Raw genomic sequence first — 27,520 nt, 5'->3', positions numbered from 1 at the left:
AAAGGGCGTAGCGGAAGAAGCTGCGCGTTCATTGGCTACTGTAATATACGTCATCACGTGATAACCAATAGCAGTTCAGATTCAGTTTGACGTGGTGAGTTTTGAATTTGAAAACGTTTCAGCGAGGGATTCGATGTGCGTCTTTGTTTCGTCTCACCCCAAAATCACGGTAAAACACCTAATTCATTCATATAAATATATAAGTGTATTCAGCGTTATTGGTTGGTTTGTGAGGATAGTATTTCTGCCACGGTCGACATGTTGTTTAAACATTTGTGAAGTTAGCGGGCTAAACGTTGCAGAGTAAACAAACAAAGCAAAAACTTACCGGTTGAGCATAATTATACTCTATTGCTAAATTATATTTGTGTGTATTTGCTCAGCATATCATATTAAGGATTTGTATGTGCACCAACGTTCACGGATAGTGTCATAGGTTTAAATTTTGTTTGTTATGATTAAAATAATCAAATGTCATTCTGTGTCCTTGAAGAAATTTTCTCTTTGGGCTATTACAATATCTGTTATACAGAAGTAGACAATATAAATGTGAACATCAAGCACACTTCGTTGTCTGAATGACTTTTTCCTGGATTAATTACAACACATTTAAAATGTGTTTTATAGAGTCCGCCATGAAGTTCAACAGGACCAATGCGGGACCACTTTTGACATGGGTAAGACAGTTTGTAATGTGTGTTTTATATTTCTAATGTTTCCCCCTGTAAAGTTTCAATAGATCTTTATATTGACGTTTGTCCTTTTGACAGATGAATGCCATGTTTCCCGAGAAGCCAATCTGGGACTTCTTTAGTATGAGAAATGGGATTCGACTCCTGGAGATCTGCTGCAAACTGTAAGTTGTCATTTTCAGATGGTCATACGGAAATGCCATGATAACTTGCAACTTAATTTGCCTCTGACCAATGCATCATCTATTACTGTAGAAGCAGGAAGGAGAAATTTAAGGATTTTACCGCTTTATCCCTGTATGAGAAATTGGAAGGCATCTTGCGCGTTTTACATGGTGAGTTTAAAATCTGTGCTTGTGTCTTTCTTTCTACAATTTATTGATTGTACCATATCTGTGATGTGTTTTTTTTTTTTAGAAAATGAAATGAATGAGACCTGTTGTTAGCCTGACGTTGTCATACTCAGATTGTAGTCAGATTATGAGTCTGATGCTGCACCATTGGGCTGTGATTATCGGGCGTGTTTTAACCGAACCAGGAAAGAAAATGCCCTCAATTGGATAGACCAATCAGAGCAACGGTTTTAGTGTCGTATGTTGAGCGACGCATAGTTGTCAACAGAACTCAACTGCACACACGCTGAAAGAAGTAGAAAGAGAAGATGAGTGTAAACTAGGGATGTGCGATATTTAAGAAAAATGCGATATGCAATACCTTAATTTGATATGCGATACGATATTGCTTTAAGTGTGTAAAATCTATTTAGATTATATTAAAAAATTATTTAAAAACTGAGACCATTTGTGTTTCACATTCTTTCTGGGAAAAGAAAGCATCGCTACAACTTTTGAAAGTGACCAGCAGTGTTTTAGCAAAAATTAATGTCACAAATCTGACAATATAATTTTAACATCAATGTAAACAAACAAAAAAATGTAATGGCAATATTTAAATACCAAAAACTCTTTGCTTGACATGGTAATATATAGTTATATCAACCTAAAACTTAACATCAAGAAGCTGTGTCAGACAGCACGAGACTGCAAGGAGTTGTTTTTCGCAAGTTATTGTGTTTAATAACTCTTTTTAACGTCAAGCAAAGTCACATAAGTAATAGTCGTGTGCCCAGTCTATTCTCTGCTATATGCATCGACCTAAAACGTACACTTTTCACAATGTTGAAGTAGCCTATTAAAATCATTCAGATATTGCGTGCCGTTGCGATATGCACATTAGCGATATTTCGATATATTGTGCAGCCCTAGTGTAAACGATCTTTGCCGGTTTTCTAAAAGTAATTTAAGGATACACGCAGTACTTACCTACACGATCATCATTTGAGAGAAATAGTAAAGGTGAATGCATATACGAACAAGTTCTCCGTTTAGGATTAGAACAAATTCAATGGATAGAAATGTTGATCGGTGTAAACCCGAGTTCTGGCTGTCTCTCTCTGCCCTTGAGAAAATGACAGGCCAGACGAGCCAATCCTGAAGTCTCCTGGTTTGACGTCCAAGCAGGAACGGTTTCCTCCCTTTCCTCCGCCCAGAGAATCTGGCACGCCCATGCAAACGCTCGAGAGATCATGGCTTGTGAACGAGTGAATGCTGGCAGTTTCTCAGTGTTTGGATGTACAAATGAAAACAGAAGTCTTTTTATTTTTTATTTTTTTTTATTATTCGTGCACACAATGCGGCTTCTCTCTCTCCAGACAGAACGGTGTTTTCGTGTTTTCTATCTTGTGAGTCAGTGTTTTTGTACGTCCTCGTCGCGTCTATCTGTTCTTAAATGTGCATACAGTCATGAGTTTCTGCTCAACATTGGTAGAGCCACATCTTTAGAGATAAACCTCACACACACCGAAGCTCTGGCTGCACTGACCGGTCGTCCTTCAACATCCCCGACCCCCAGTACTGCATCTGGCCCACAGCGGAGGCACCAAACGCGGCGTGAGATTAAGCAGAAGGGGGGTAAGCGTGAGGGTATCCGGCTAGGCTAGCCAGCTTTCCCCACAATAAACTGGATTACATTCGATTACTGCTGTTGTGTCTTTGTTTGCGCTGTGTAAGTTACTCAATGCGCGTCACTGACGCTTTTCATATGATTGGAACATATCTAGAAATAATGCTTTAATCAAACTTACTAACTCGTTCATCTCGCTGTAATGGTACATTGCATGTGTTACAAAGTTGGTAGAATAATGATGAAGACGGACTCGGCGTGACTGGGACTCGTGTTTATTCAGAACTCTCAGATACAAACACAATAAACTTGCGCTGACTGACAGCGCTCTCACAACTCAGTAGTTACTATAAATAACTTTGTTAGCGATCGCTCCGTCTCCGTGATGTCCGGTTCGCGAACAAATCATTATTTTGAATCGGTTCTTTTTAGTGAACCGAATCAGTTCACCAAATCGGACTGAATCGTTCTAAACGGTTTGCGTCTCGAGTCAGCGCTGATCCATAATTTACTAAAGTTACTAACTTTCTGACATGAGTGACAGCCCCTCCGACTAGAAATAAACTAATAACCTGAAGTATATGCTGTAACTACAACAGTTCACTGAACTGAGACATGCTGAGAGAACTGATGAGAAGTGAACTCAGGTCCATCCGTCTCTCTGGCAGCAGCTCGTGCCTCGTAGACCTCGTTAAACCACGCCCCCTCCGCTCATTTCAAATGCAAAGATGTCAGCCAATCACAACAGTGGGCGTTTTTACTGAAGTCTCACAGCAGACACGCCTCATGAAGCAGGTCATTCGGCCAGAGGGCAAACATCAGTATAGACAAAATGCCTTTTATTTCTAAATTATGACACTTTATGATGTAAAAATCATACTAACAATATAAGTACACCTCAGGAAACATTATAAAATAATAGAAAAATGCCATGCCATGGGACCTTTAAACTTCAACAGAGTACCCGCCTTCAAGGAAGTAAACGCTTGTCAATGGAGAGTGGCCAGACTCTCTGAACAAATTAAATGTATGAGAGTCTGATAGGACCAGGCTACCACAACGGATCAAGTCCAGACCGAACTTCCCGATGTTGTGGGCGGGGCTATCTTCGGCTGGCATCCAGGCTAACATGTTGTAGTAGTGACATTATGCTCTATTGACAGTATTTGTCTCAATTTTGCAGAAAACTACTTAAACTACTACAGAAAAAAAGTATAATTGTGGCAAGGCTTTTTACCTAAAAAGTAACTTTTAAATGTAGAAATCTCAACACCTGTCATGACCATGGACGTAATGTTTACATGATTCATGTGCACAATTTTTTTTTTTTTTTGAAACTAAGGTTAAAACTTCTCTTTTCCATATGCAGATGAATTTAACCTCACCAAAAGACAAAGTACCCTCATCTTACAGAAAATCAATCAAGGGATTGACCTGGAGCTTCAGCTTGCCAAGGTATTTGTGCTCTAAATGGGGGGGGCGGGGTTAAACTAAATAAATAATAAAGACCATTAAAATAAATTATTAATTATATTAAAATGATGATGATAAATATTAAAAATAAGTATTAAATATTGTTTAAGATTGTAACTAATAAAAAGTAATTAAAGTAAACTATTACAATTAGATTATGATAAATAATACCTCTAACAACACCATAGTGAGTAGAAAAAAGAGCTAATAGAATGTAACTTTAAAGTGCCCATATTATGCTATTTTAAAGGATTAGTTCACTTCAAATTGAAAATTTCCTGATAATTTTCTCACCCCCATCTCATCCAAGATGTTCATGTCTTTCTTTCTTCAGTGGAAAAGAAATTAAAGGGATAGTTCACCCAAAAACGAAATGTTTATGTTTCTGCTTACCCCCAGGGCATCCAAGATGTAGGTGTCTTTGTTTCTTCAGTAGAACACAAATGAAGATTTTTATTCCCAGCGTCATAACTTCTGGCGATTAAGGTCAAAATACTGGCGTGATCAAAGATATATATATACGTAGATGCCTTATTCGACCGATCCGCGGAGGCACTAATGAGGAATCTATGTATATATCTATGATCGCGTCTGTATTTTGCATGTATTTTGACCTTATTCGCCGGAAGTGGTGGTGCGGGGACGGCTAACGCAGAGCCAAAGAAAAAAATTAAATAAATGTTTAAATATGGATATTTTTCTTACACAAACGCATCGATTCGCTTCAGAAGGCCTTTATTAACACCCCGGAGCGGCGTGGAGCAAGTTATTTGACGGACAGATGCATTTTTTTATGGACTTCTTCAAAAACAGAGCAACTATTACTGCTATTATAAATTGATTAGCCAGAATTTTTTTTATATAACTCAGATTTTATTCGTCTGAAAGAAGAATGTCATACACACCTCGTAAGGCTTGAGGAGGAGTAAATCGTGGGCTAATTTTCCTTTTTGGGTGAACTATCCCTTTAAGCTTTGTGTGAAAGATATTGTGAAAATACTTTTTGAATTCACAATTTTTGGGTCTTGCCTGCTGTGGTCACATCAATAGATGGGACGCATGTGAATTGTTCCTTTTAATTGTTCAGAATTTCCGTTGTGTTTTTATTTGTGCACAGGTGGTGCTTCTGCTTTGTTACTGCAGTTTTAAAAAGGGCAACATGTTACCCTCGGATTCAAGAATACAGGTGGTGAGTCTTTGCTAATCACTGCTAGATGCTTTGCTTGCAGTAGCTTTATATCTAGTGCTACTGCAACAAATATTGAATGCTCTGACTCATTTTGAAATTGTTGCTCTTTAACGAAGATTCTTTTGTGTCTCTTTCTCTCTGTCTGTGTCAGTCGGAGATTACAGCCATGTTTCGTTTCGTTAAAGATGACGCTGATGGTTTGTCTTTAGACGAAGGCTTAGATCAGTTTCTAGACCAAGACTGTAAGTTTAACACCTTTTCATTATTCCGCATTATTGACTGTGTTTTCGAGAGTGAAATGGATAATGTTTAAGAGTAAATGAAGGCAAGACACTGCAATTACAACACATACACTATATTGCCAAATGTTTTGGGACGCATGCCTTTACATGCACATGAACTTTATTGGCTGCCCATTCTTAATCCGTAATATGGCCCACCCTTTGCAACTATAACAGCTTCAACTCTTCTGGGAAGGCTTTCCACAAGGTTTAGGAGTGTGTTTATCGGAATTTGACCATTCTTCTAGAAGCGCATTTGTGAGGTCAGGCACTGATGTTGGACGAGAAGGCCTGGCTCTCAGTCTCCGCTCTAATTCATCCCAAAGGTGTTCTATCGGGTTGAGGTCAGGACTCTGTGCAGGCCAGTCAAGTTCCTCCACACCAAACTCGCTCATCCATGTCTTTATGGACCGACGCTTTGTGCACTGGAGCTCAGTCATGATGGAACAGGAAGGGGCCGTCCCCAAACTGTTCCCACAAAGTTGGGAGCATGAAATGGTCCAAAATGTCTTGGTATGCTGAAGCATTAAGAGTTCACTGGAACTAAGGGGCCAAGCCCAACCCCTGAAAAACAACCCCACACCATAATCCCCCCTCTACCAAACTTTACACAATGCAGTCAGGCAAGTACCGTTCTCCTGGCAGCTGCCAAACCCAGACTCGTCCATCGGATGGCCAGGCAGAGAAGCGTGATTGGTCACTCCAGAGAACACGTCTCCACTGCTCTAGAGTCCAGTGGTGGCGCGCTTTACCCCACTGCATCCGACGCTTTGCATTGCACTTGGTGATGTAAGGCTTGGATGAGCTGCTTGGCCATGGAAACCCAGTCCATGAAGCTCTACACTGTTCTTGAGCAGATCTGAAGGCCACAGAAAGTTTGTAGTGATTGAAAGTTGGCGACGTCTGGGCACTGTGCACCTCAGCATGCGCTGACCCCGTTCTGTGAATGTTTTTTTGTTTTTTTTTACGTGGTCTATGGCTTCATGGCTGAGTTGCTGTTGTTCTCAATTGCTTCCACTTTGTTATACCACTAACAGTTGACTGTGGAATATTTAGTAGTGAAGAAATTTCACGAATGGACTTATTGCACAGGTGACAGCCTATCACGGTACCACACTTGAGTTCACTGAGCTCCTGAGAGCGACCCATTCTTTCACAGATATTTGTAGAAGTGTCTGCATGCCTGGGTGCTTGATTTTATACACCTGTGGCCATGGAAGTGATTGGAACACCTGAATTCACTGATTTGGAGGGGTGTCCCAATACTTGGCAATATAGTGTATGTCATGAATCACACATCTGTAAAGTTTGGTGTATGTAATTTCCTAATAAATTCCGTCTGTAAAAATCTTTAACTTTTTTCAACAAAATTAATCTTTTGAATCTGGCTTTATCCAATGCTTGGAGTTCTGTTCTGGAAATTATCCAAATGAGTACATAATGTCTCTCTTGCATATTTAAGCACATTTCAGAAAACCTGTAATATAAAAATCAATTCTTAATGTGATCAATCCACTGGAAAAGTGATGACATCTGTAATATTTACACCAAATATAATCTTAGCGCATCAATCATCTGTCTGTGTAGCTGTTATGAACGTTGTGAACTCCAGCGGTGGGAGCAGCGGCAGCTCTTTAATGTATACTGATGAGGAGTCTCCAGTCGTCGGCCGGTTCCCACGGCTTCCCAGAGTTCAGTTTCAAGAGCTTTGCACAGTGGCTTCCAGCTCGGACAGGTCAGTGTCTTTTGTGCTGATCCCATGGTGAAGGACAAAATGGCTTCTTCACTAAAACAATCAAAAATGTTAAATGAGTCACGGCTTCAGAAAGTTATAACTGTTATCAGGGGTGCCTATGGAAGTAAGACAGTACTAATTGAAAATACTTTTTGTTTACAATAAAATCAATTTAAGTTTATGAAATGAGATTAACTTGTACTGGACAATCAACACATGTTTATTTCTCCACTTTTTACCTCCCACGTTAACATGATTGTATTGTGACAAATGGTTAACTAACCTTATCTGTGCAAAGTTTTTTGCCATGACAGCAATGCCATTCATCTAAAAGGATTAAAAAAGTGACTTTACAACTCAAAGAAGACTCAGAAGAGTCTTTAGTTTTATCGTATTTATAAAAGAAAGAGACTTTTTACCGATTCTTTCCGAGAACAGCCGAGCTTGTGAAGGCGTGCAGTGGACGGAGCCAAAGTCACACACAAACAATACATCATGGCATTATCCCTGGATAATTTGATTCACTATACGTTTGTGTTGTTCACATTAAATGCCCTTACGCACCGATTGCCAACAAAACACAGACATTTGATGCAGTTTCATTCACCGTCTGCGGTTTCTACTCACGACCGGGAACAAACAAACACACTTGCAGAACTCCGTTGCTGCTCCGGATAAACAAACTGCATCCACTGTTTCCTTAACGCTGGGTTATTTGGTAAGCTGAACAAGGTGATCTTTCCCTCACAACTAAAAAAAACACTTCTTTAGTGACATTGTTGATTTCGTGGTCTAAAAACAAAATGACAGCGCTGCCGACGGCCTCCATAACCTGAATGAAGCGCGTTGATGGGCTCTTGCTCTCGCTCTGGTTGATGTGCAAACGCTCATCCGGGAGAAGTGCCCATTCAAGGAATTCTGAACTACAAATGCTGTCGGTTAGGCATTAACTCAATGACAGCATAGTACTTTTAAGCAGCAAATCTGTACTGATTTGTTGCTTTGCAACATTTCGCTTTTATGAAAATTCTCTGAATGACAAATGCCCAAATAATACCTGTACGTCCTTGATCTCCAGCTCTCCAGTGCAGGATGTAATGAGCACACCACAATTCCAGTTGAAGAGACTCCGGAAAGAATTGGCACATGAGGGAGACGTGAGAGACGAGCTGGAGAAAGAACTGGCCGATCAGTTCAACATAATCTCTGAAAAAGGTATCCTTTATGCCGTCTGGAGTGAATGAAGTAACTCTGGTGTGAATTTGGTTGAATTTCTCTTTCTTTTGCGCACAGAGGGTCTGATTATCCAGCTGCAGCATAGGGTGGACCGAATGCTGAAAGAACAACGAGAACTGGAGACAGACCATAAAGCTGCTCTGCTGGAGCTGCAGGAGAAGAACGAGAGGTGAGGCGCAAGAAGGTTAAGGTTGACTTTGAAGATGCGTTTGGGTCGATCGTTTCACAAGTAGATGAGGGAGACTCATTCCTGTTTACACCTGGTGTTTTAATCCATCTCTTTTGTCCACTTTCGACCACTTCTGTCCTGATTTCTTCAAGGGGAGGGTTTATGGGTACAGAGAGCAGCAGCTTTTGTTTCTGCTTTGACAGTCGTAAGACCATGCTTGGTACATTTTTAGTTTTCAAACCAATTTAGGTCTTCAGCCGTTAAAGTAGGTGGAGTAGATGGTCGTTTGTGGCTGTTTGACAATATGAGCGTTTACACTACGGTTGAATGTGTTTTTGACTACCTCTGGAAGTGGTAGAAAGTGGACCAGCTCAAAGTGTTTTAGACCGCAATTACACCTGTATTTAGCGTTGTCCACTTTTTTTAATTTTTTTTAAATTTTATTTAAGCTTATGCAGATACAGGCATTAAAGGTCCCATGGCATGAAATTTTCATTTTATGAGGTTTTTCAACATTAATATGAGTTCCCCTTGCCTGAATATTGTCCCCAAGTGGATAGAAATGTTGATCGGTGTAAACCCGAGTTCTGGCTGTCTCTCTCTGCCTTTGAGAAAATGACAGGCCAGACGAGCCAATCCTGAAGTCTCCTGGTTTGACGTCCAAGCAGGAACGGTTCCCTCCCTTTCCTCCGCCCAGAGAATCTGTCACGCCCATGCAAACGCTCGCGAGATCATGGGTTGTGAACGAGTGAACGCTGGCAGTTTCTCAGTGTTTGGATGTACAAATGAAAACAGTCTTTTTTCAGTTCCTTCTGATCTGTGATCAGTGATTTCTGATGTGTAGCTAATTATTTATTATTCGTGCACACAATGCGGCTTCTCTCTCTCCCGGCAGAACGGTGTTTTCGTGTTTTCTATCTTGTGAGTCAGTGTTTTTGTACGTCCTCGTCGCGTCTATCGGTTCTAAAATGTGCATACAGTCATGAGTTTCTGCTCAACATCGGCCTCACACACGCCGAAGCTCGGGCTGCACTGGCCGGTGGCCTTCAACATCCCCGACCCCCAGTACTGCATCTGGCCCACAGCGGAGGCACCAAACGCGGCGTGAGATTAAGCAGAAGGGGGGTAAGCGTGAGCATATCCGGGCTAGCCAGCCTAGCCCCACAATAAACTGGATTACATTCGATTACTGCTGTTGTGTCTTTGTTTGCGCTGTGTACTCAACGCGCGTCACTGACGCTTTTATTTTATTTGAAAAATAATGCTATTATCAACACTTACTTTTAACTCGTTCATCTCGACAGCTGTAATGGTACTTTGCATGTGTTACAAAGTTGGTAATAATGATGAAGACGGACTCGGTGTGACTGGGACTCGTGTTTATTCAGAACTCTCAGATACAAACACAATAAACTCGCGCTGACAGACAGCGCTCTCACAACTCAGTAGTTACTATAAATAACTTTGTTAGCAATCGCTGAGCTCCGTCTCTGGTACATTAGTGATGTCCGGTTCGCGAACGATCTTTCTTTTGAACCAGTTCTTTTTAGTGAACCGAATCAGTTCACCAAATCGGACTGAATCGTTCTAAATGGTTCGCGTCTCCAGTCAGCGCTGATCCATAATTTACTAAAGTTACTAACTTTCTGACATGAGTGACAGCCCCTCCGACTAGAAATAGACTAATAACCTGAAGTATATGCTGTAACTACAACAGTTCAGACATGCTGAGAACTGATGTGAAGTGAACTCAGGTCCATCCGTCTCTCTGGCAGCAGCTCGTGCCTCGTAGACCTCGTTAAACCACGCCCCCTCCGCTCATTTAAAATGCAAAGATGTCAGCCAATCACAACAGTGGGCGTTTTTACTGAAGTCTCACAGCAGACACGCCTCTTGAAGCAGGGCAGTCAGCCACAGAGCAAACAGCAGTATAGAAATAATGCCTTTTATTTCTAAACTATGATGTAAAAGTCATACTAACAATATAAGTACACCTCAGGAAACATTATAAAATAATAGAAAAATGCCATGCCATGGGACCTTTAACAGTTCATGTTCCGAGAGCCTATCGTGATCTGCAGCTGCTCAGGACTAGATATATAGGATAAGTGACATTAAGCATCAGGAGATTACAGTTTTTTAGCTGAGTAGGTGTTTGTTTAGTCTCTTCTTGAAGGCCTGAACATTCTTTGAGGTGATTTCACCTACCACAGCACAGGGGAGGCAGTTCCAAGTTGTTACAGCCGAATGAAGAAAACTCCTCCCCAAGCATTTGGTGTCGGACTTGGGGAGTTTTAGGGCGTGAATTGGTCGTGCTCTCCGAGTGGTTTGGCAAAGGAGATCAGGTGGAGGTAGCAGAGCTTTGAGATCCTCTGGACAGTTTTCAGTGTGCATTTTAAAAAGCACAGTTGTTGCTGCAACAGTTCTACGCTGGCTGATTGCATATTTCCTTTGGGCAGTGTCCTCATCCTCCCCAATGATTTTCAGTGCCTTTTTCTGGATGTTGTCAAGCTGCCCAAGGGTGGTCTGTGATGCGTTCATCCAGGCAAGGCATGAGTTCTACATGGTACTCCTGACTTGTGCCTTATAGACATTGGCCCTACCTTTAACATCAAGCTTGTTGGCCATCCTACGCAGAGCTCCAAGACGCTGTCCAGCACGCTTGCAGATGTTTGACAGATGATTAGTCCATAGCAACTTCTTATCGATACATAGTCCCAGAATATTCAACTGCTCACAAATGTCAATTCTGGTTGCCCCCCAAAAAAGGTCTGGGCAGGATGGAAGCCTCTTTCTGACTTGTGATCCGATCAACCGAAACATCTTAATATTAGGTGTAAACAGGGCCTAAGCATGTCTGTGTGTGCTCATAAGGGTTAATACATGCTATTAAATAGGGATGCAACAATACAGTTAATCCACGGTTCAATACATACCTCGGTTTTTAACCACGGTTTTCGGTTCGGTTCTGATGGCTTGTCACATCAGTTTTTTGTTATTCTATTCTTAGGCGACAGGAACAGCAAGAGGTTAAGGAGAAAAAATACTTTTTATTGCAATACTCTATTTTACTTAAAAGAATTGAAAACCCTTACTTAAACTAATTTGTAGAAAAATAATTAATTCAATGCAAAACCGAGAAAACCGCAATTCACAAGCGCGTATTGAACCGTGAATGCCGTACCGAATGGTTCAATATTATATTGAGAATTGTGGCATCCCTACTATTAAATATATTGCTTGATCATGTTAGTTAATGCATTAACGAATGCTAACAAATGAGACTTGAGCTGTTTTTTTTTTCTTGTACAGTCTTCTCCGCAGAGTGCACGAGGTTGTAAAGCAGTGCCAAGATTTAAAAACCGATAACTCTCAGAAGGACAGAAAGATTGACGAATTAATGGAGGAGAACGAAACTTTCGCTGCTCAGGTGACCTACAATTCCACCCCGCCTTTCTGTCTTGCTAATCTGTTTAAAACTGATTCCTCTCTCACACTGAACTTATCAGGTGCGAAACACGTTCGCTCAGCTGGCGAGAGCTGAGGAGGAAGTTACCAAACTCACACTGGCCCATGAATCATCACTGGCTGAATGGAGGAGCCGAAAGGAGTTTCTCGAGCATGAGTTGAATGAGGCCGTCACACACAGGGTGTGTTAATTTTCGATTAAATGAATCATTTTGTATTTCTTTGCTTTGTACTCTCCCTGACTGGTGTTTATTAATCTGTATACACTTCATCCTGTGCAGGAGTGTCTGAGTGAGCAAGTGCAGATCCTTCAAGGAAAGATCTCTGTTCTGGAGGATGAACTCCAGAAAGCTCAGTCTCAGGAGAGAGGAGAGGTTTTGGGACCCATCATGGAGGTGAGATGTTCTGTCCTTCTGTCATCATGTTTACACGGGGCTATATTTTGTTTTCTGATGGAAATATTCTTTAAATCCTCTTCATGGAATTGACCAATTGTTAACTAACATTTTTAATTTCTTTTGGTTTTTTGCAGTGGGAGAAGCTTAAACAGGAGCTGGCAGATCTGACTCTTAAACTTGCTGAGCTTCAGGACACTATTTCCCGTCTTGTGAAGGAGAAGGCGGAAGTTGAGGCTTTGTTGGCTGAGGAGAGAGCCTCTTTTGAAAAGGAAACCAGAAGACTACAGATGGTTGTGTTCGATCTGGAGCAGTCTGTCAACATCATCCGTTTGGAGAGAGAAACACTGGAGGAGGCCCTACGGAGTCAGAAGGAAATGCTCACTGCGCAGATATCAGCTCTTGAAAGTGATGTTTCTCGTCTACAGCAGGTGGAAGTGCAGCTGACAGTGGAGATCAAAATCTCTGCGGACCTCCGCCAACAGAGAGAAGAGCTTGAGGGGAAGGTTTTCTCTTTAGACAAGATGGTTCATGCTTTGCATGCTGAGATCCAGGGTTTAGAAGTGGAGAGAGCATCACAGCAGGATGCCCTAAATGGCCTCATTATTGAGTTGCAAAGCGCCAAGAGCACCGTTCAAGAATATGAGAAGAAGCTGGAGGAGCATCAAAAAGTGTTAGAAGAGAATGATTCCTTGAAAAAGGAGGCATGCATATCGCAGCAGGAGCTTGATGAGCATCTACAGGCCATTGAAGACCTTCAAGGGCAAATAAATGTTCTCAGACAGGAAAAAACTGAGGGAGAGATCCAGGTTAGTCAGGCTTTGACTAAAATCGAAAGCCTCCAAACTCACATTCTGGAACTCTCCGAGCAGATTTCCCTGAAAGATGCCGAAATCAGAAATCTGAGGAACGAGTATGACTCTGTTGACCACGAGTTGAAGCTTGTGAAGGAACAAAACATTGAGATAAACGAAATGCTCAAATCAAATCGCATGGAGCATGAGGAGACTGTTAAAAAACTTCAGCAAGAGCTTCACTCTGCTTCTTCAGCCGCATCAGAAAAACGAGAGGAAATGCTGGTTCTGTCAGTGGAGGTAACATCTCTTAAAGAGCAGATCTGCCGTTACAGTGAAAAAGAAGTGCAGAAACAACAAGAAATGTCTGTTTTAGAGACCCAACACAATGTGCTGCAGGAAAACCTGACATCTCTACAAAACCAGTTGGCTGAGGCAACAACTACAGCTTCACATAAAGAGTCTGAGTTTCTCTTGCTTCAAAACGAGCTTAACCAGCAAGAGAGCATTAGAGAAAAGGCTCAGAAGCTTGAGACTGCCAAGCGTGAGGAACTTGAGAGAACAGTGAGTGAACTTCAAGCTAGAATCCTACAAGTCTCCACTCTTGCCTCTGAGAGAGAGGCTCAAGTTATTTATCTTCAAAATGAGATGAAGGACCAAGAATTGAGTGCCAAGCAATCTGAAGATGATCTCCGCAGACAGCTAGAGGAGAAGGTTGGCACCCTACAAGGAGAACTAGATGTGGTCAATCGCTGTGCTGCAGACAAAGACAATCTGCTGGGGTCTCGAGATCAAAAGCTAAAGGAGATGGAAGGGCTTTTCCTTCAAAAGGAAAAAGATGTCCTGGAGATGCATCAGGTAAAGGAGGACCTGGAGAAGAGGATTGATAAGCTTGTTGTTGAGAAACAACAACAACTGGAGGAGTACCAGCAGAATTTGGAGATGGTGAGAAAGGAAAGAGACCACCTGTCAAATGAAGTAACCTCTCTAAATGATAAAATCCGCAGTTACCTGGACACTGAAGTGCAGAAGCAACATGAGATGTCTGTTTTAGAGGTAGAATGCAACCTGTTGAAAGAAAACACGGCTGCCCTTGAGAAGAAGTTGATGGAGGAGACGGCCACAGTTTCACAGAAAAAGTCAGAGTTTATCTTGCTTCAAAATGAGCTTCACCAGCAAGCGAGCATTAGAGAAAAGGCTCAGGATCTTGAGACAGCCAAGCGTGAGGAACTTGAGAGAACGGTGTGTGAACTTCAAGCTAAAATCCTAGAGGTCTCTACTCTTGCCTCCGAGAGTGAGGCTTCTCATCAAAATGAAATGAAGGATCAATTGAGGGCCAAACAGTCTGATGATGATCTCCGCAGACAGCTAGAGGAGAAGGTAGAAACCCTACTAGGAGAATTAGATGCGCTCAATCGCTGTGCTGCAGACAAAGACAATCTGCTGGGGTCTCGGGATCAAAAGCTTAAGGAGATGGAAGGGCTTTTCCTTCAAAAGGAGAAAGATTTCCTGGAGGTGCATCAGGCAAAGGAGGACCTGGAGAAAAGGCTTGATGATAAGAAACAGCAACTGGAGGAGTACCAGCAGAATTTGGAGATGGTGAGAAAGGAAAGAGACCACCTGTCAACTGAAGTAACCTCCCTCAATGACAAAATCTGCAGTTACCAGGACACTGAAGTGCAGAAGCAACAGGAGATGTCTGCTTTAGAGGTAGAATGCAACCTGTTGAAAGAAAACGTGGCTGCCCTTGAGAAGAAGTTGGTGGAGGAGACGGCTACAGCTTCACAGAAAAATTCAGAGCTTATCTTGCTTCAAAATGAGCTTCATCAGCAAGTGAGCATTAGAGAAAAGGCTCAGGAGCTTGAGACAGCCAAGCGTGAGGAACTTGAGAGAACAGTGAGTGACGTTCAAGCTAAAATCCTAGAGGTCTCTACTCTTGCCTCCGAGAGGGAGGCTTCTCTTCAAAATGAGATGAAGGGTCAATTAAGGGGGAAACAGTCTGAAGATGATCTCCGCAGACAGCTAGAGAAGAAGGTAGAAACCCTACAAGGAGAATTAGATGCGGTCAATGGCAGTGTTGCAGACAAAGACAATCTGTTGGGGTCTCGGGATCAAAAGCTTAAGGAGATGGAAGGGCTTTTCCTTCAAAAGGAGAAAGATTTCCTGGAGGTGCATCAGGCAAAGGAGGACCTGGAGAAAAGGCTTGATGATAAGAAACAGCAACTGGAGGAGTACCAGCAGAATTTGGAGATGGTGAGAAAGGAAAAAGACCACCTGTCAACTGAAGTAACCTCCCTCAATGACAAAATCTGCAGTTACCAGGACACTGAAGTGCAGAAGCAACAGGAGATGTCTGCTTTAGAGGTAGAATGCAACCTGTTGAAAGAAAACGTGGCTGCCCTTGAGAAGAAGTTGGTGGAGGAGACGGCTACAGCTTCACAGAAAAATTCAGAGCTTATCTTGCTTCAAAATGAGCTTCATCAGCAAGTGAGCATTAGAGAAAAGGCTCAGGAGCTTGAGACAGCCAAGCGTGAGGAACTTGAGAGAACAGTGAGTGACGTTCAAGCTAAAATCCTAGAGGTCTCTACTCTTGCCTCCGAGAGGGAGGCTTCTCTTCAAAATGAGATGAAGGATCAATTGAGGGCCAAACAGTCTGAAGATGATCTCCGCAAACAGCTAGAGGAGAAGGTAGAAACCCTTCAACAACAATTGGAAACTGTCAGTAATGGCGTCACAGACAAAGACCAACTTCTGCAGACTTTGGATCAGAAGTTGAATCAGATGGAACTGCTGTGCCAACAAAAGGAGAAAGCTGTTCTTGATATGCATCAGGTAAAGGAGGACTTGGAGAAGAGGATTGATGAGCTTCTTGTTGAGAAACAACAACTGGAGGTGAACCAGCAGAATTTGGAGATGGTGAGGAAGGAAAGAGACCATCTGTCAACTGAAGTAACCTCTCTCAATGATAAAATCCGCAGTTACCAGGACACTGAAGTGCAGAAGCAACAGGAGATTTCTGTTTTAGAGGTTAAACACAACACATTAATGGAGAACATGGCTGCTCTTAAGACGCAAGTGGTAGAGCTGACAACTACAGCTTCACAGAAAGAATCTGAGCTTCTGTTGCTTCAAACTGAGTTTTGTGAACAAGAGAAACTTCGAGAAACTGCTCGAGAGCTTGAGAAGAACGTAAGTGAACTTCAGGCTAAAATACAAGAGGTCTCTACTCTTGCCTCTGAGAGGGAAGCACAAATAAGTTCTCTTCAAGATGAAATGAATAATCAACAATTAAGGGCCAAACAGTCTGAAGATGATCTCTGCACAGCTCTTGAAGAGAAGGTTGAAACACTACAGAGACAACTAGACACTGCCAGTTGTGAGGTCACTGACAAAGACCATTGTTTGCAGTCTTTGGATCAAAATCTGAGGCAGAAAGAACTGCTGTGCCAACAAAAAGAAAAAGATATCCTTGAGATGCATCAGGCAAAAGAGGAACTGGAGAAGAGAATTGTTGAGCTTCATGTCGACAAACATCAAATGGATGGCTACCAGCAGAATTTGGAGATGCTGAGGCAAGAAAGGAGCCATCTGACTTCTCTAAACCAGTCTCTCCAGAGAGAGTGTGATGCCTCCCAGAAGATTCGAGCTGAGCTGGAGTTGAAGGTTGAGAAGCAAAATGGTTCTATCCTTGATCTTAAAAAGGCTTCCCGACAGTGGGAAGAGCAGAATCAGGAACTCCTGGAGCAGCTGAAGGCAAAGTCGGAAGCAGTAGAGCACTACAAAGCACAGGTCTGTGTTGAGTTACATCTTTCTATGTTTCTTTCATGCATTTTGATGTTTTAAAGAATCCTCATTGCACAACTAAATTGCTCCAGTTTGACATCACCTTATTTAAAAACTCAATGGCTGTCTTATGGTTCTTTCTCAGGTGGAGAAAGCCAAGAATCACTACAACGGTAAAAAGCAGCTGCTGGTGGAGGCTCAGGAACTGAACAAAAATTTTGAGCAATCGCTTGAGGCCAGTAAGAGGGAAGTCAAAGCTCTGGAGACGGAACTGAAGCTAGCTCGCATGGAACTAGACCAGGCAAACGGCAAAGTGAAAAGCTTGGAGGCACAAGTTAGTTTACAATCTTTGAAAATAAAACAAGCTTTGAAATTGAGTTTCCTGTTGAGATTGATGATTGATTGTGTGTTGGTCGCAGGTTGACTTTGCTGACCGGCAACTGCGAGAGCAGAGGAAGGTAACTGATGACATTGAGGACATGAGACATAGAGAATGTCAATACATTAGAGTCCCAGAGAAACGTCAGGACACCAGCACCGATAGCCTGGAGTTTGAGCTGAATGATTCCCTCAATGCTAACAGGTAACTAAACCAGCCCAATTGTACAGGTTTCTCACATAGTATTCCAGGTAACTCATGCAGTGTCATTATCCTGTTTTCCTAAATTGGTAGTCAATCAGCAATTCCGGGTGAATCCAGCACTCCACTAGTACGCAGTTCTGAGCGCTTGGCTGCTAAACGCCATGCCTTGGGGTCAGAATCCCTGGAGACTCTCTACTTCACGCCTATGAGTAAACAAGGCAGCAAGCGTAAAGTAGACCACAACGATGTCTTTGAACGCAAACTAGAGTCCAGCATCACTTCCATTGGCGATCTTGTTGTTGACTCTGCAAAGAAGTTGACTGCTTCGGCACGCAGGCGACGCACTACACAAGTTATCAACATCACAATGGCTAAGGTAGGAAATGCACAAACGTCTACATGGCTTTTGCACATCATTGGGTTAAAAAAAGTTTGAGTTGGCTCTTGTAAAGTAAGTTTCACCTTCAACATTAAAGAGCCAATCAATAACATCACTGTCAGTTTTTTACTAGGGCTGGGCAAATTAACGCGGGCGATTAATTTTTTCAGCTTAACGCAATTAAAATATTTAACGCAAATAACGTAGCGTCCGTTTTTATATCCATTTTTGCTTAGCGTTACATGATCATCACGCTCTTATTCATGTAAATGCTTACAAGCGACTAGACACAAGAGAACGTGCTGTGTGTGTGTGTGTGTGTGTGTGTGTGTGTGTGTGTGTGTGTGTGTGTGTGTGTGTGTGTGTGTGTGTGTGTGTGTGTGTGTGTGTGTGTGTGTGTGTGTGTGTGTGTGTGTGTGTGTGTGTGTGTGTGTGTGTGTGTGTGTGTGTGTGTGTGGTGTGTGTGTGTGGTGTGTGTGTGTGGTGTGTGTGGTGTGTGTGGTGTGTGTGTGTGGTGTGTGTGGTGTGTGTGTGTGGTGTGTGTGTGTGGTGTGTGTGTGTGGTGTGTGTGTGTGTGTGTGTGTGTGTGTGTGTGTGTCAGTGTCCTGTCTGTGTGGATGCGTCTCATGTCAGCTAATCAAGGGACACACACACACACACTCGACGCATAGATAGACTCGCGTCAGTTTCCTGCTCACATCGAGTTCTCTTTTGCTCTTGAACAAACAATAACACAGAGAATTTTGAGTATTCTCATATTAGGAGTCTTAAATTAGTTATATAACGTCATAAATGAACTTAAAGAGTTGTGAGGAAATGAGATGCGCGGGACAGCGCGTGAGATCCGCGGCTGTTCTTAAAGTGACAGTAGCACTGATGATGCCTGTCATTAATGTTCATCACAGAACAACGGGAACAGAGAAAATTTTAGCTTTAATGATGATTCATCTATATTTAATTTATTATTTATGCAGTTAAGAAAGATAACTATTACATTTCTGTATATGTATAACAGGGAAGGCCATGGGTAAATATAACATTTATTATTTTGGGTTTATGTAAAGATTGTTTTAAGTTCACTTAAATTAAAAGTTGTTTTTTTAAAGCCTAATAAATGTTTAAATTGGGAGCTTTCAGTTATACTGTAATGTAACGTCATTAATGTTTCATAGACACTTTAGCATCAGTGATACTGGCCTTCATTCATAAAAAGATGACAATACAACACATATTTAAAATATGCTGTCTTTAAATTGTTTATACATTAATTTGGAGAGTAACTGAAATTATTACAATATCAAAATATTAAAAACGTAAAATATTAAAAACTTGCGATTAATTACAGAAAAAAGTGCGATTAATTAGTTAATTCTTTTTAATCGATGCCCAGCACTAGTTTTTACATAAATCTTTGACCGGACCAACATGATACATGTATACAGTCTTTAGCATAATTTCCACACCTCATTGAAGTTGCTGTTACAGTTAGGGCTGCACATGCATTGGTTGGACCAACCTGAAATATATACTTTTTTAATTCTATTTGTTTGCAAGAAACACCATTTATGAGACAGGTATGTTATTTGCCTTTAAAGGGCGTGTTCACACTTAGCATGTTTGGTTAAATTAACACAAACCCTGGTGTAAAAAGATGAAAAGATGAGTCTCGGTCTGCTTCCAAAAAATCTCTGGTGTGGTTTAGATTAAAAATGAACGCAACACGCACCAGAGACATGTAAACAATGCGTCTCCTCACAGCAGATCTTTGTTTGTGTGTGTGACGGAGGGATTCTTGCCGCTGTTTTGACTCCTTTACACATTTTATAAGCTCTTCACGAGTTCTCAGCTGGTCAAAATACCATCATATGTAGCTATGCACATACAACGAGCGCATTTAGCCCAGCACACAGCATTGTTTTGGATGTTCAATAAGTTCTGTCTCTAAATATAAACTAGTCTAAATATAGGCTACGTTATAAAAGCCGACCAATCAGGTTGTGAACCTATCCCTATCGCTGCGTCCCAATTCGCATACTATCCGTACTAAATAGTATTCGAAAAAAGAATTGGTATGTCCCAAATCGTAGTATGTTGAAAAGAGTATTCCAAAGATACCTGGATGGTTTACTATATCTGGTCAGAATTTGAAGTGCAGATTGATGCGCACTCTAACGGCATATATTGGCCACAACCCATTGCGAGATAGACGAGGATTCGATTAGAACTACAAACGCGGATAAAAAGTGTTAAACTACAAACATGACTGTAATGCGAGTCCGACGGTTAAGTAGAGAAGGTTCGATAAAAGGGTTTGAGTGAGCAATTATCAGTATTTAACCTGACCAAAAGATATTTATTCAATATTATCCACATTATATTTCACCTGCAGCAGCATTGAGAACTTTAGTAATGATACTTTTAGACATTAACTTTTAAATGCATCAGTATATTTAAACTGCAAACACATGAGAGGAGTCTCTGCATTAAAGACCCACGACTGGCAGATCAACATGCGACTGCATTTCTCACAAAAAGAGTACATGCATTTAGGTCGTAGTATAAGTAGGCGAATTTAGACGCAACATATGCCTTTAGGTTCTGTGTTAAAATGCCAGTGTGAAGCAGGCCAGGACTTTTTTTTTTTTCTTTTGGTCTGGACCAAACGAACCAACCGAACTACAAGTGTGAACACACCCTAAATAGACTTTGACTAGTACCACTATTGTTTCATGGCTTCTTGATCAAGTCTCCTTTTTTTCTGGGTTGCAAAGGTTATAAAGTGTGTTTATTCTTGCTTGTATAGAAGACACCAGGAAGTGCTGAAGGCGAGGATTCGTTTTCTAGTCTGCACTCTACCCGATCTCAGCCCAACTTGGCAGTCCATCACTCACGGCCGATCTCCTTAGACCTCTCAGAGGAAAGCTTATCAAAAACAGACACCCTTCAAAATCTGCCTGGATATCGCAGAAGTACCGTGCACAGCATCGCCCCACCAAGAGGTGAAATTTTGTCATTAGACGTCATTGCTTTTAGTTACTTTGCACAATACATTAGATTATTACAATACATATTGATATATAATAAAAAATTTGGGGCTAAATTTTGCAGCCCTGCAAATAATTTTTGTTGTATTTTAAATTGCAGTCAATTTTTTTTTTTTTTAAATCATGCAGTCATACTTGGTAGTTAGATGGTAATGTCTAGATAATTAAATAACTCATTTTTTGTGAATGTGCGCTGTGTAGCCACCAGTACGTTCTGTATCGGATCAGAGAATGAACCCGAACATGCTGCTGATGATTGGATGCGAATCGCCGAATTGCAGGCACGAAACAAAGCCTGTCTGCCTCACCTGAAGAGCAGCTACCCATTGGAGTCCAGGGTAAGCTTGTAATAGTTTGCTTTAGTTGTTTGTATAAAACTCGAATCAAACGTATTATTCTGCCTCCGTAGCCCAGTCTTGGACCGTCGTTCACCATAACGGACGATGACCTGCGCATGGGTGACCCGGACGATACGATCCGACGTGCTTCCATGGCTCCGGGGCAGATACTAGAGACCCTGAACTCTCGCCGCTTCTCCCTTGCGCCTGGAGCAAGTTCGAGCCAGGGTCCCGCGCACTCCCAGCCTCAGCGCGCCACCATGTTGCCGGGTCAGATCCGGTCCAGCACTGCTGCTCATCGGGCCTCTCAGCTCACAAAAAACAGTGCACAGCTGCGTGCTTCAGAAAATAAACGCAGCCCGTTGGCTCCCAAACGCCCTGGATCACAACTGCAAGGCCCAGACACACCTGAGGTACGAGAGATTGATATGAACGGGCATATTTTGCCATGTTACTAAAATTGTAAGACTGTCGTTTACAGATGTTGTTGTTGTTTCCACAGGCTAAGAAGTTGGCAAGTTGCTTCCCGCGACCAATGACGCCTAAAGGCAGGTTCGGCAACAGTCAAAACAGACCTCCAAACTCTCCGGTAATGCACTTTTTGTTGAGCACCTGTGGTGTTTACTAACCTAGACTTTCTTTGAGAACAAAATTACTGTAAAATATCCCCAGAACTTGGCTAAAAAGCTATTTGGACACACAGCTACTAGTGGTTTATAAATTAGCTATTAGTGTTTTTAATTTCCAAAATTAACATTTGAAGCTTGCTTTTAGAGTTTTTGGTTGGCATTATTACAATCAGCTTTGTTTAAAAACATTAGTTTCAGGAATATAATAGGCCAATATTACAAATATAGAGTAGTGGCCAAAAGTTATGTCAGAAGGATATATTTGTTTTTAGTTATCCTATAAGTTTGATTAAATCATTAAAATATGAGAAGAAATTTTGTTTTAAATATTTTAAAATATGAGGGAAGAACAAAACATTAACCTTAACAAAATATTTTTTTTATGCAAATAAAAAAATGCATAGAAAAACATACGCTGACTACATAATGATCAGTTATTAATATTTCATAAATTTTTCTCTCTTGTATTTCCTTTTGTTTGTATGAAAGCCTTGCCAAAAATGATGTCAACACAATGAAACATGCCAAATTGTGCCATCATAAATACAACAATTGACTTTAACAACAGTTGAAATTAATTAAGAATTATTTTTATGTTTTGTCAATTTCCCTAGTCTGATCAACATCACTTTTGGCTACTACTATATATAATAAAGATCCAGTATCTCAAATAGTAGCATTTTAGAGCCTAAATCATTTTGATAATCTCATAATAGGCCTTTTACGAAAATAGTTGCATTGATTATGCAATATTATGCCTTTGTAATGTTATGAGTAGTGCTATTCTGCAAACTCATTAAAAACTGTAACATGTACCTCACAAATGTTTTTTTGTTCTCATCTCTTTGGAAGAATATTGTATGTCCTCCTTTAGATGGCCAGGTAAAAGGGTTTTTCACACAGTGATAATGTTTGATTGCTCTCACTCTCTCATCTGTAGGCCGAGCGAAGGCAGTCTGTGGTATTCACTGTTGTTAACACACCAAAGAACAGCGTCCGTGGCGACAGCAGGCTGCAGCGCGGCCTCAACAAGCTGCGAAACAGCGCCCGCAAATCTCCTGCCGTGGCCAGTCGAGCCCTGCGCTCCGCGGTGAGCGGCAAGTCTCCTCTGGACTCGACTCTGAGAAAGTCTCCCCGAAACAAGTCCCCCAAATCCTCCAATGCCAAAAAGGTACAAGAAACACTTCTGTTAAAGAAAAAGCTCTCTGTGTGGACATGAACCAAGACCATGTAGTTCTGATCTGGGAAGATCCAGAGCACATGGTGAATTAGTGATGCATTGAAATTTGAAACCGTTTTGGAAGATTAAAATAATTGACCGAAACGATTACGTTTAATTGATGATACATGTCTTTTCTGCACATGGATAAGCTGGGTTGGCAATATCAATGTCCCATTTTTAATGGATTTTCATTTTGATCAACTAAAAACCACAGTTTAAAGTAACACGCCACTATTTTTGAAAATAGGCTCATTTTCCAACTCCCTGTTTTCGAGTTTTACTGTTTTCGAATCCATTCAGCCGATCTCCGGGTCTGGCTGTAACACTTTTAGCAAAGCTTAGCATAGATCATTGAATCTGATTAGACCGTTAGCATCTCGCTCAAAATGACCAAAGAGTTTAGATATTTTTCCTATTTAAAATTTGGCTCTTCAAAGGAGCTTTGCTGCTGTACCATGAGTGCAGCGGCACAATGCTATTACGCAGCGCCTGAAAATAGTCCCCAGCACGCTCTCTGTGTAAGCAGGTTGTCACGTTGGTTATGTTGACGGAAGTTAGCCTATTTTCAGGCGCTGCGTAATATCATTGCGCCGCTGCACTCATGGTACGGCAGCAAAGCTCCTTGTTTATTACGCAGGAATGAGAGAACAGTTCCTAACCGTATCGGCCTAGAAAATCACAACTTTTCATTTTCCGTCTGTCTTAGTACATGATGTAACTACAGAAGAGTCAAATTTTAAATAGGATAAATATTGAAACCCTTTGGTCATGTTTTTAGCGAGATGCTAACGGTCTAATCGGATTCAATGATCTATGCTAAAAGTGCTACCGCCAGACCCGGAGATCGGCTGAATGGATTCGAAAACAGTAAAACTCGAAAACAGGGAGTTGGAAAATGAGCCTATTTTCAAAAATAGTGACGTGTTCCTTTAAAAGATCTCGGTTCATGTATGAGAGAAATCTTTACTAAACACAATATAATGTAGCACAATAATCACAGTAAGCTTTGTTACATTTGATATGAACCTGAGCTTTTCTCAAATGCAAACTATAAACAGATCATCTCTTCCTCTTTACTACTAGTTAAAGCATGTAATAATCATGACCAGAAGGTACAGTATGTTGAAAGACACAGTACAACTTGCAATCGTTCAATCAGCTTTTCAACCGCGGAAAGACGTCAATAAAACCGCTTGTAAACGGTGTCTGGTAATGTTATATTTACCTCAGAAAAGCCATTCAATGCCCATCATTTTTTAAGATAATTATATGCTCTATATTCATTATATTTTTACTTATCCTGTAGTCTTCACTATTTTTAATGTCTGAAAAAAATCTGTCATAAAGTTTTTATTGCAATCGTTTAAATATTTATACTTCAGCAATGAATTGGAGTACAAACGTAAATTATATAATTGCAAATGTCAAGCCTTAAGTGCTATTTAAAAAATGCAATAAACTTTTTAATGTTGATTTATTCAGGTTTGTTGTAGGTTTTAATTCAGATTATTTCAGGTTTCGGCCTAAATGAAAATTGTTAATTACTGTTTCGCTAGAAAATAACTTTCGGTGCATCACTAAATATAATGCATAGGAAAGTGTTTTTTTTTTTTAAATCTTTTTTTATTAATTATTTCTTTAATATTTATGGTTGGAAATTGCAGGTGTGATGAAGTATTTGCTGTGTGTCTGTTTAGGAAAACCAGTGACTGCGCTGATCTGTGCTGATCGAAGTATTTCACTGTATGTGTCGCTGTAATCATTCCTTTAAATCTGCAGGGCTCTTTCCTCTGTGGGCTTATTTCACTCACACTGTCCTGCTCATTTGCTCAAATCAACTCTGGCTTTATGTGTTTGGTGGCCGGTGTTATCTAATTTTATGGTGTGAAATTTAGCAAAATGGTTTTAGTGAAATTTTTTGTTAATTGTGTAAATGCAAAACTTTACAAATGAAATATTCTTAATGTCAATTGATTATTTAAATTCTTTGGTTTTTTTTGCATGTTTTTGAACATTATTTGTCAAAAGTCTGGCATCAGCAGCTTTGCATTATGCAAATTGTTAAAAACAAAAGACTAACCCAGGGGTCTCCAAACTCTGTCCTGGAGGGCCATCCGCTTGTTAAGTCGTGACGTAAGGAACGCCGTTCCTGGGTCCAAGCCTCAACTCGTTTCACTTGAGAATGCCGTTTATTTACATTTTACATTTATGCATTTGGCAGACGCTTTTATCCAAAGCGACTTACAGTGCCCTTATTACAGGGACAATCCCCCTGGAGCAACATGGAGTAAATTGCCTTGCTCAAGGACACACTGGTGGTGACCGATGGGATCGAACCAGCAACCTTCTGCATATCAGTTCCATGGCTAAACCCACTGGACCACCAACTCGTTTATGAGGGCTATTTATTCATATTATACATCAAACATTTTAAAAAGTTAAACATTTCAAATACTTACAGTCTACACAACAGTCTCTGTGCTCACAGCGTCACAGACATTAATATTTTATCAATTTATAAAAGATTAATCACTGTCTGGCCATCTGGAATTTTGGTATGGAGATAAAGGTTATGATTATAATTTTTTTTTTGAAGTATTACACCATATTGTGTGTGTATATTAGCACCGTTTGTTGTTTTTTCTTGTGATACGAGATGAGCATTTGGACCCGGAAGCGTTGCCGTGTGACGTCACCTTAACAACCTAATTGTCCTGCAGAGTTTAGTTCCAACCGCAATTAAACACACCTGAACCAGCTAATGAGTGTCTTACAAGGGCCTATTAAGACACTCATTACCTGGTTCAGGTGTGTTTAATTAGAGTTGGAGCTAAACTCTGCAGGACAGCGGCCCTCCAGGACCGAGTTTGGAGACCCCTGGACTAAACACTTAAAGGTGCAGTGTGTAAATTATAGCGCCATCTAGCGGTGAGGTTTGTAAATTGCAACCGCCCTCTGCTCACCCCTCCCTTTCAAAGCACATAGAGAAGCTACGGTGGCTGACACAGGACACATGTCGTCGTCTGAGACTGCAGAGAGTAGCTAGCGCACTGTAGAGCAGTTTGTCTGTTTAGGGCCACTGTAGAAACATGGCGGCTTCACTATAAGGGGATCTGCGGTGTATGTAGATAGAAATGGCTCATTCTAAGGTAATAAAAACATAACGGTTCATTATGTAAGGTCTTTATACACCACTGAAAACATACTGTATATTATATTGCATTTCTGTCAATAGATCCTCATAAATACTACACACTGCACATTTAAAATATTATGCAGTTTCATATCAGCCGACTTCTATAGTAAGTGCTCCGCAATTGTAAACATCTAAACTCACCTTTTGTGCCGTCCCTGACAATTAATGAGGAGTTTCTCATTGTCTTAATTTGTTGGTTGAGTTTTGCGTGTAAATAACGCGCAGTAGTCATGTCCACTGATATACATGCAAATACAGGTTATATAGCTCAATTTAAATTGTCAAACACTTTGACCATCTGCTCAGTTGAGTGTATGTTTGGTGGTGGTGGTGTCACTCTGCATTTCTGATCGTTTCATCTGATGTTGGGGTTATTCAGTTGCACTCCGTCCAGATCTCACTTTCAAAAATGTCATTTTGTTCTCATTTTTTTTCAATTACAATTTCTATATTGTACGCTCATATGTGTTTGAGTGCATCTTTTGACACCTCTTTCTCTCTCTCTCTCCACAGATGAAGTTCAGGATTAAGGTGTAAATTTGAGGATTCAACACATGCCAACAATTCCCTTTTCTTGTCTTTTCTTCTTGCAAATAAGTTATATTTTTTTATTATGGGATGCAGTGATCTTAATTACTGTCCTGTTTATATAATTGTTCTTTATGTATAATATTTAAATGTATTCCTTGTTAGTTTCCTTGATGATAATCTTTTTTCTATCGAGTCATTGACGGGCTTGTCAGCCATTGCTAAGTAGAAGCGGTGCATGTATGAATGCAGCAACGTCTCCGTGGAAAGTCAATATACCTTAGTGTTTGCAGAGCCGCTTTGGAAAGTGTTATTGTGCAATTCTGCGTTGCATTCAGTGCTTTAGAACTGGTTTTATACTGTAAATTTGTACAAATTAAAGCTACAGTGAAACAATCAAGTTTAATAAAGCTTCTATATGTGC

At 40.9% G+C, this 27,520-nt stretch overlaps 1 protein-coding gene across 1 annotated transcript; it reads left to right on the top strand.

The window, feature by feature from the left end:
- Positions 1-635: 635 nt before the first annotated feature.
- numa1 (nuclear mitotic apparatus protein 1) lies at positions 636-27,520 on the top strand (the record flags this gene model as incomplete). Its single annotated transcript, XM_079823361.1, has 22 exons — positions 636-677; positions 771-856; positions 948-1,027; positions 4,024-4,109; positions 5,245-5,313; positions 5,468-5,558; positions 7,185-7,332; positions 8,411-8,547; positions 8,626-8,737; positions 12,050-12,167; positions 12,247-12,387; positions 12,487-12,600; positions 12,738-17,183; positions 17,323-17,511; positions 17,597-17,760; positions 17,851-18,136; positions 20,943-21,138; positions 21,385-21,521; positions 21,593-21,934; positions 22,024-22,110; positions 23,091-23,321; positions 27,082-27,520. 22 exons carry the CDS (start codon positions 636-638, stop codon positions 27,103-27,105), a joined length of 7,326 nt encoding a protein of 2,441 aa, XP_079679487.1. The 3' UTR covers positions 27,106-27,520.

This window comes from Gobio gobio (assembly GCF_949357685.1).
Source record: "Gobio gobio genome assembly, chromosome: 8".
Lineage (NCBI taxonomy): Eukaryota > Metazoa > Chordata > Actinopteri > Cypriniformes > Gobionidae > Gobio > Gobio gobio.
The sequence above is the reverse complement of the archived record's forward strand: the minus strand, read 5'-3'. Positions and strand labels throughout refer to the sequence as shown.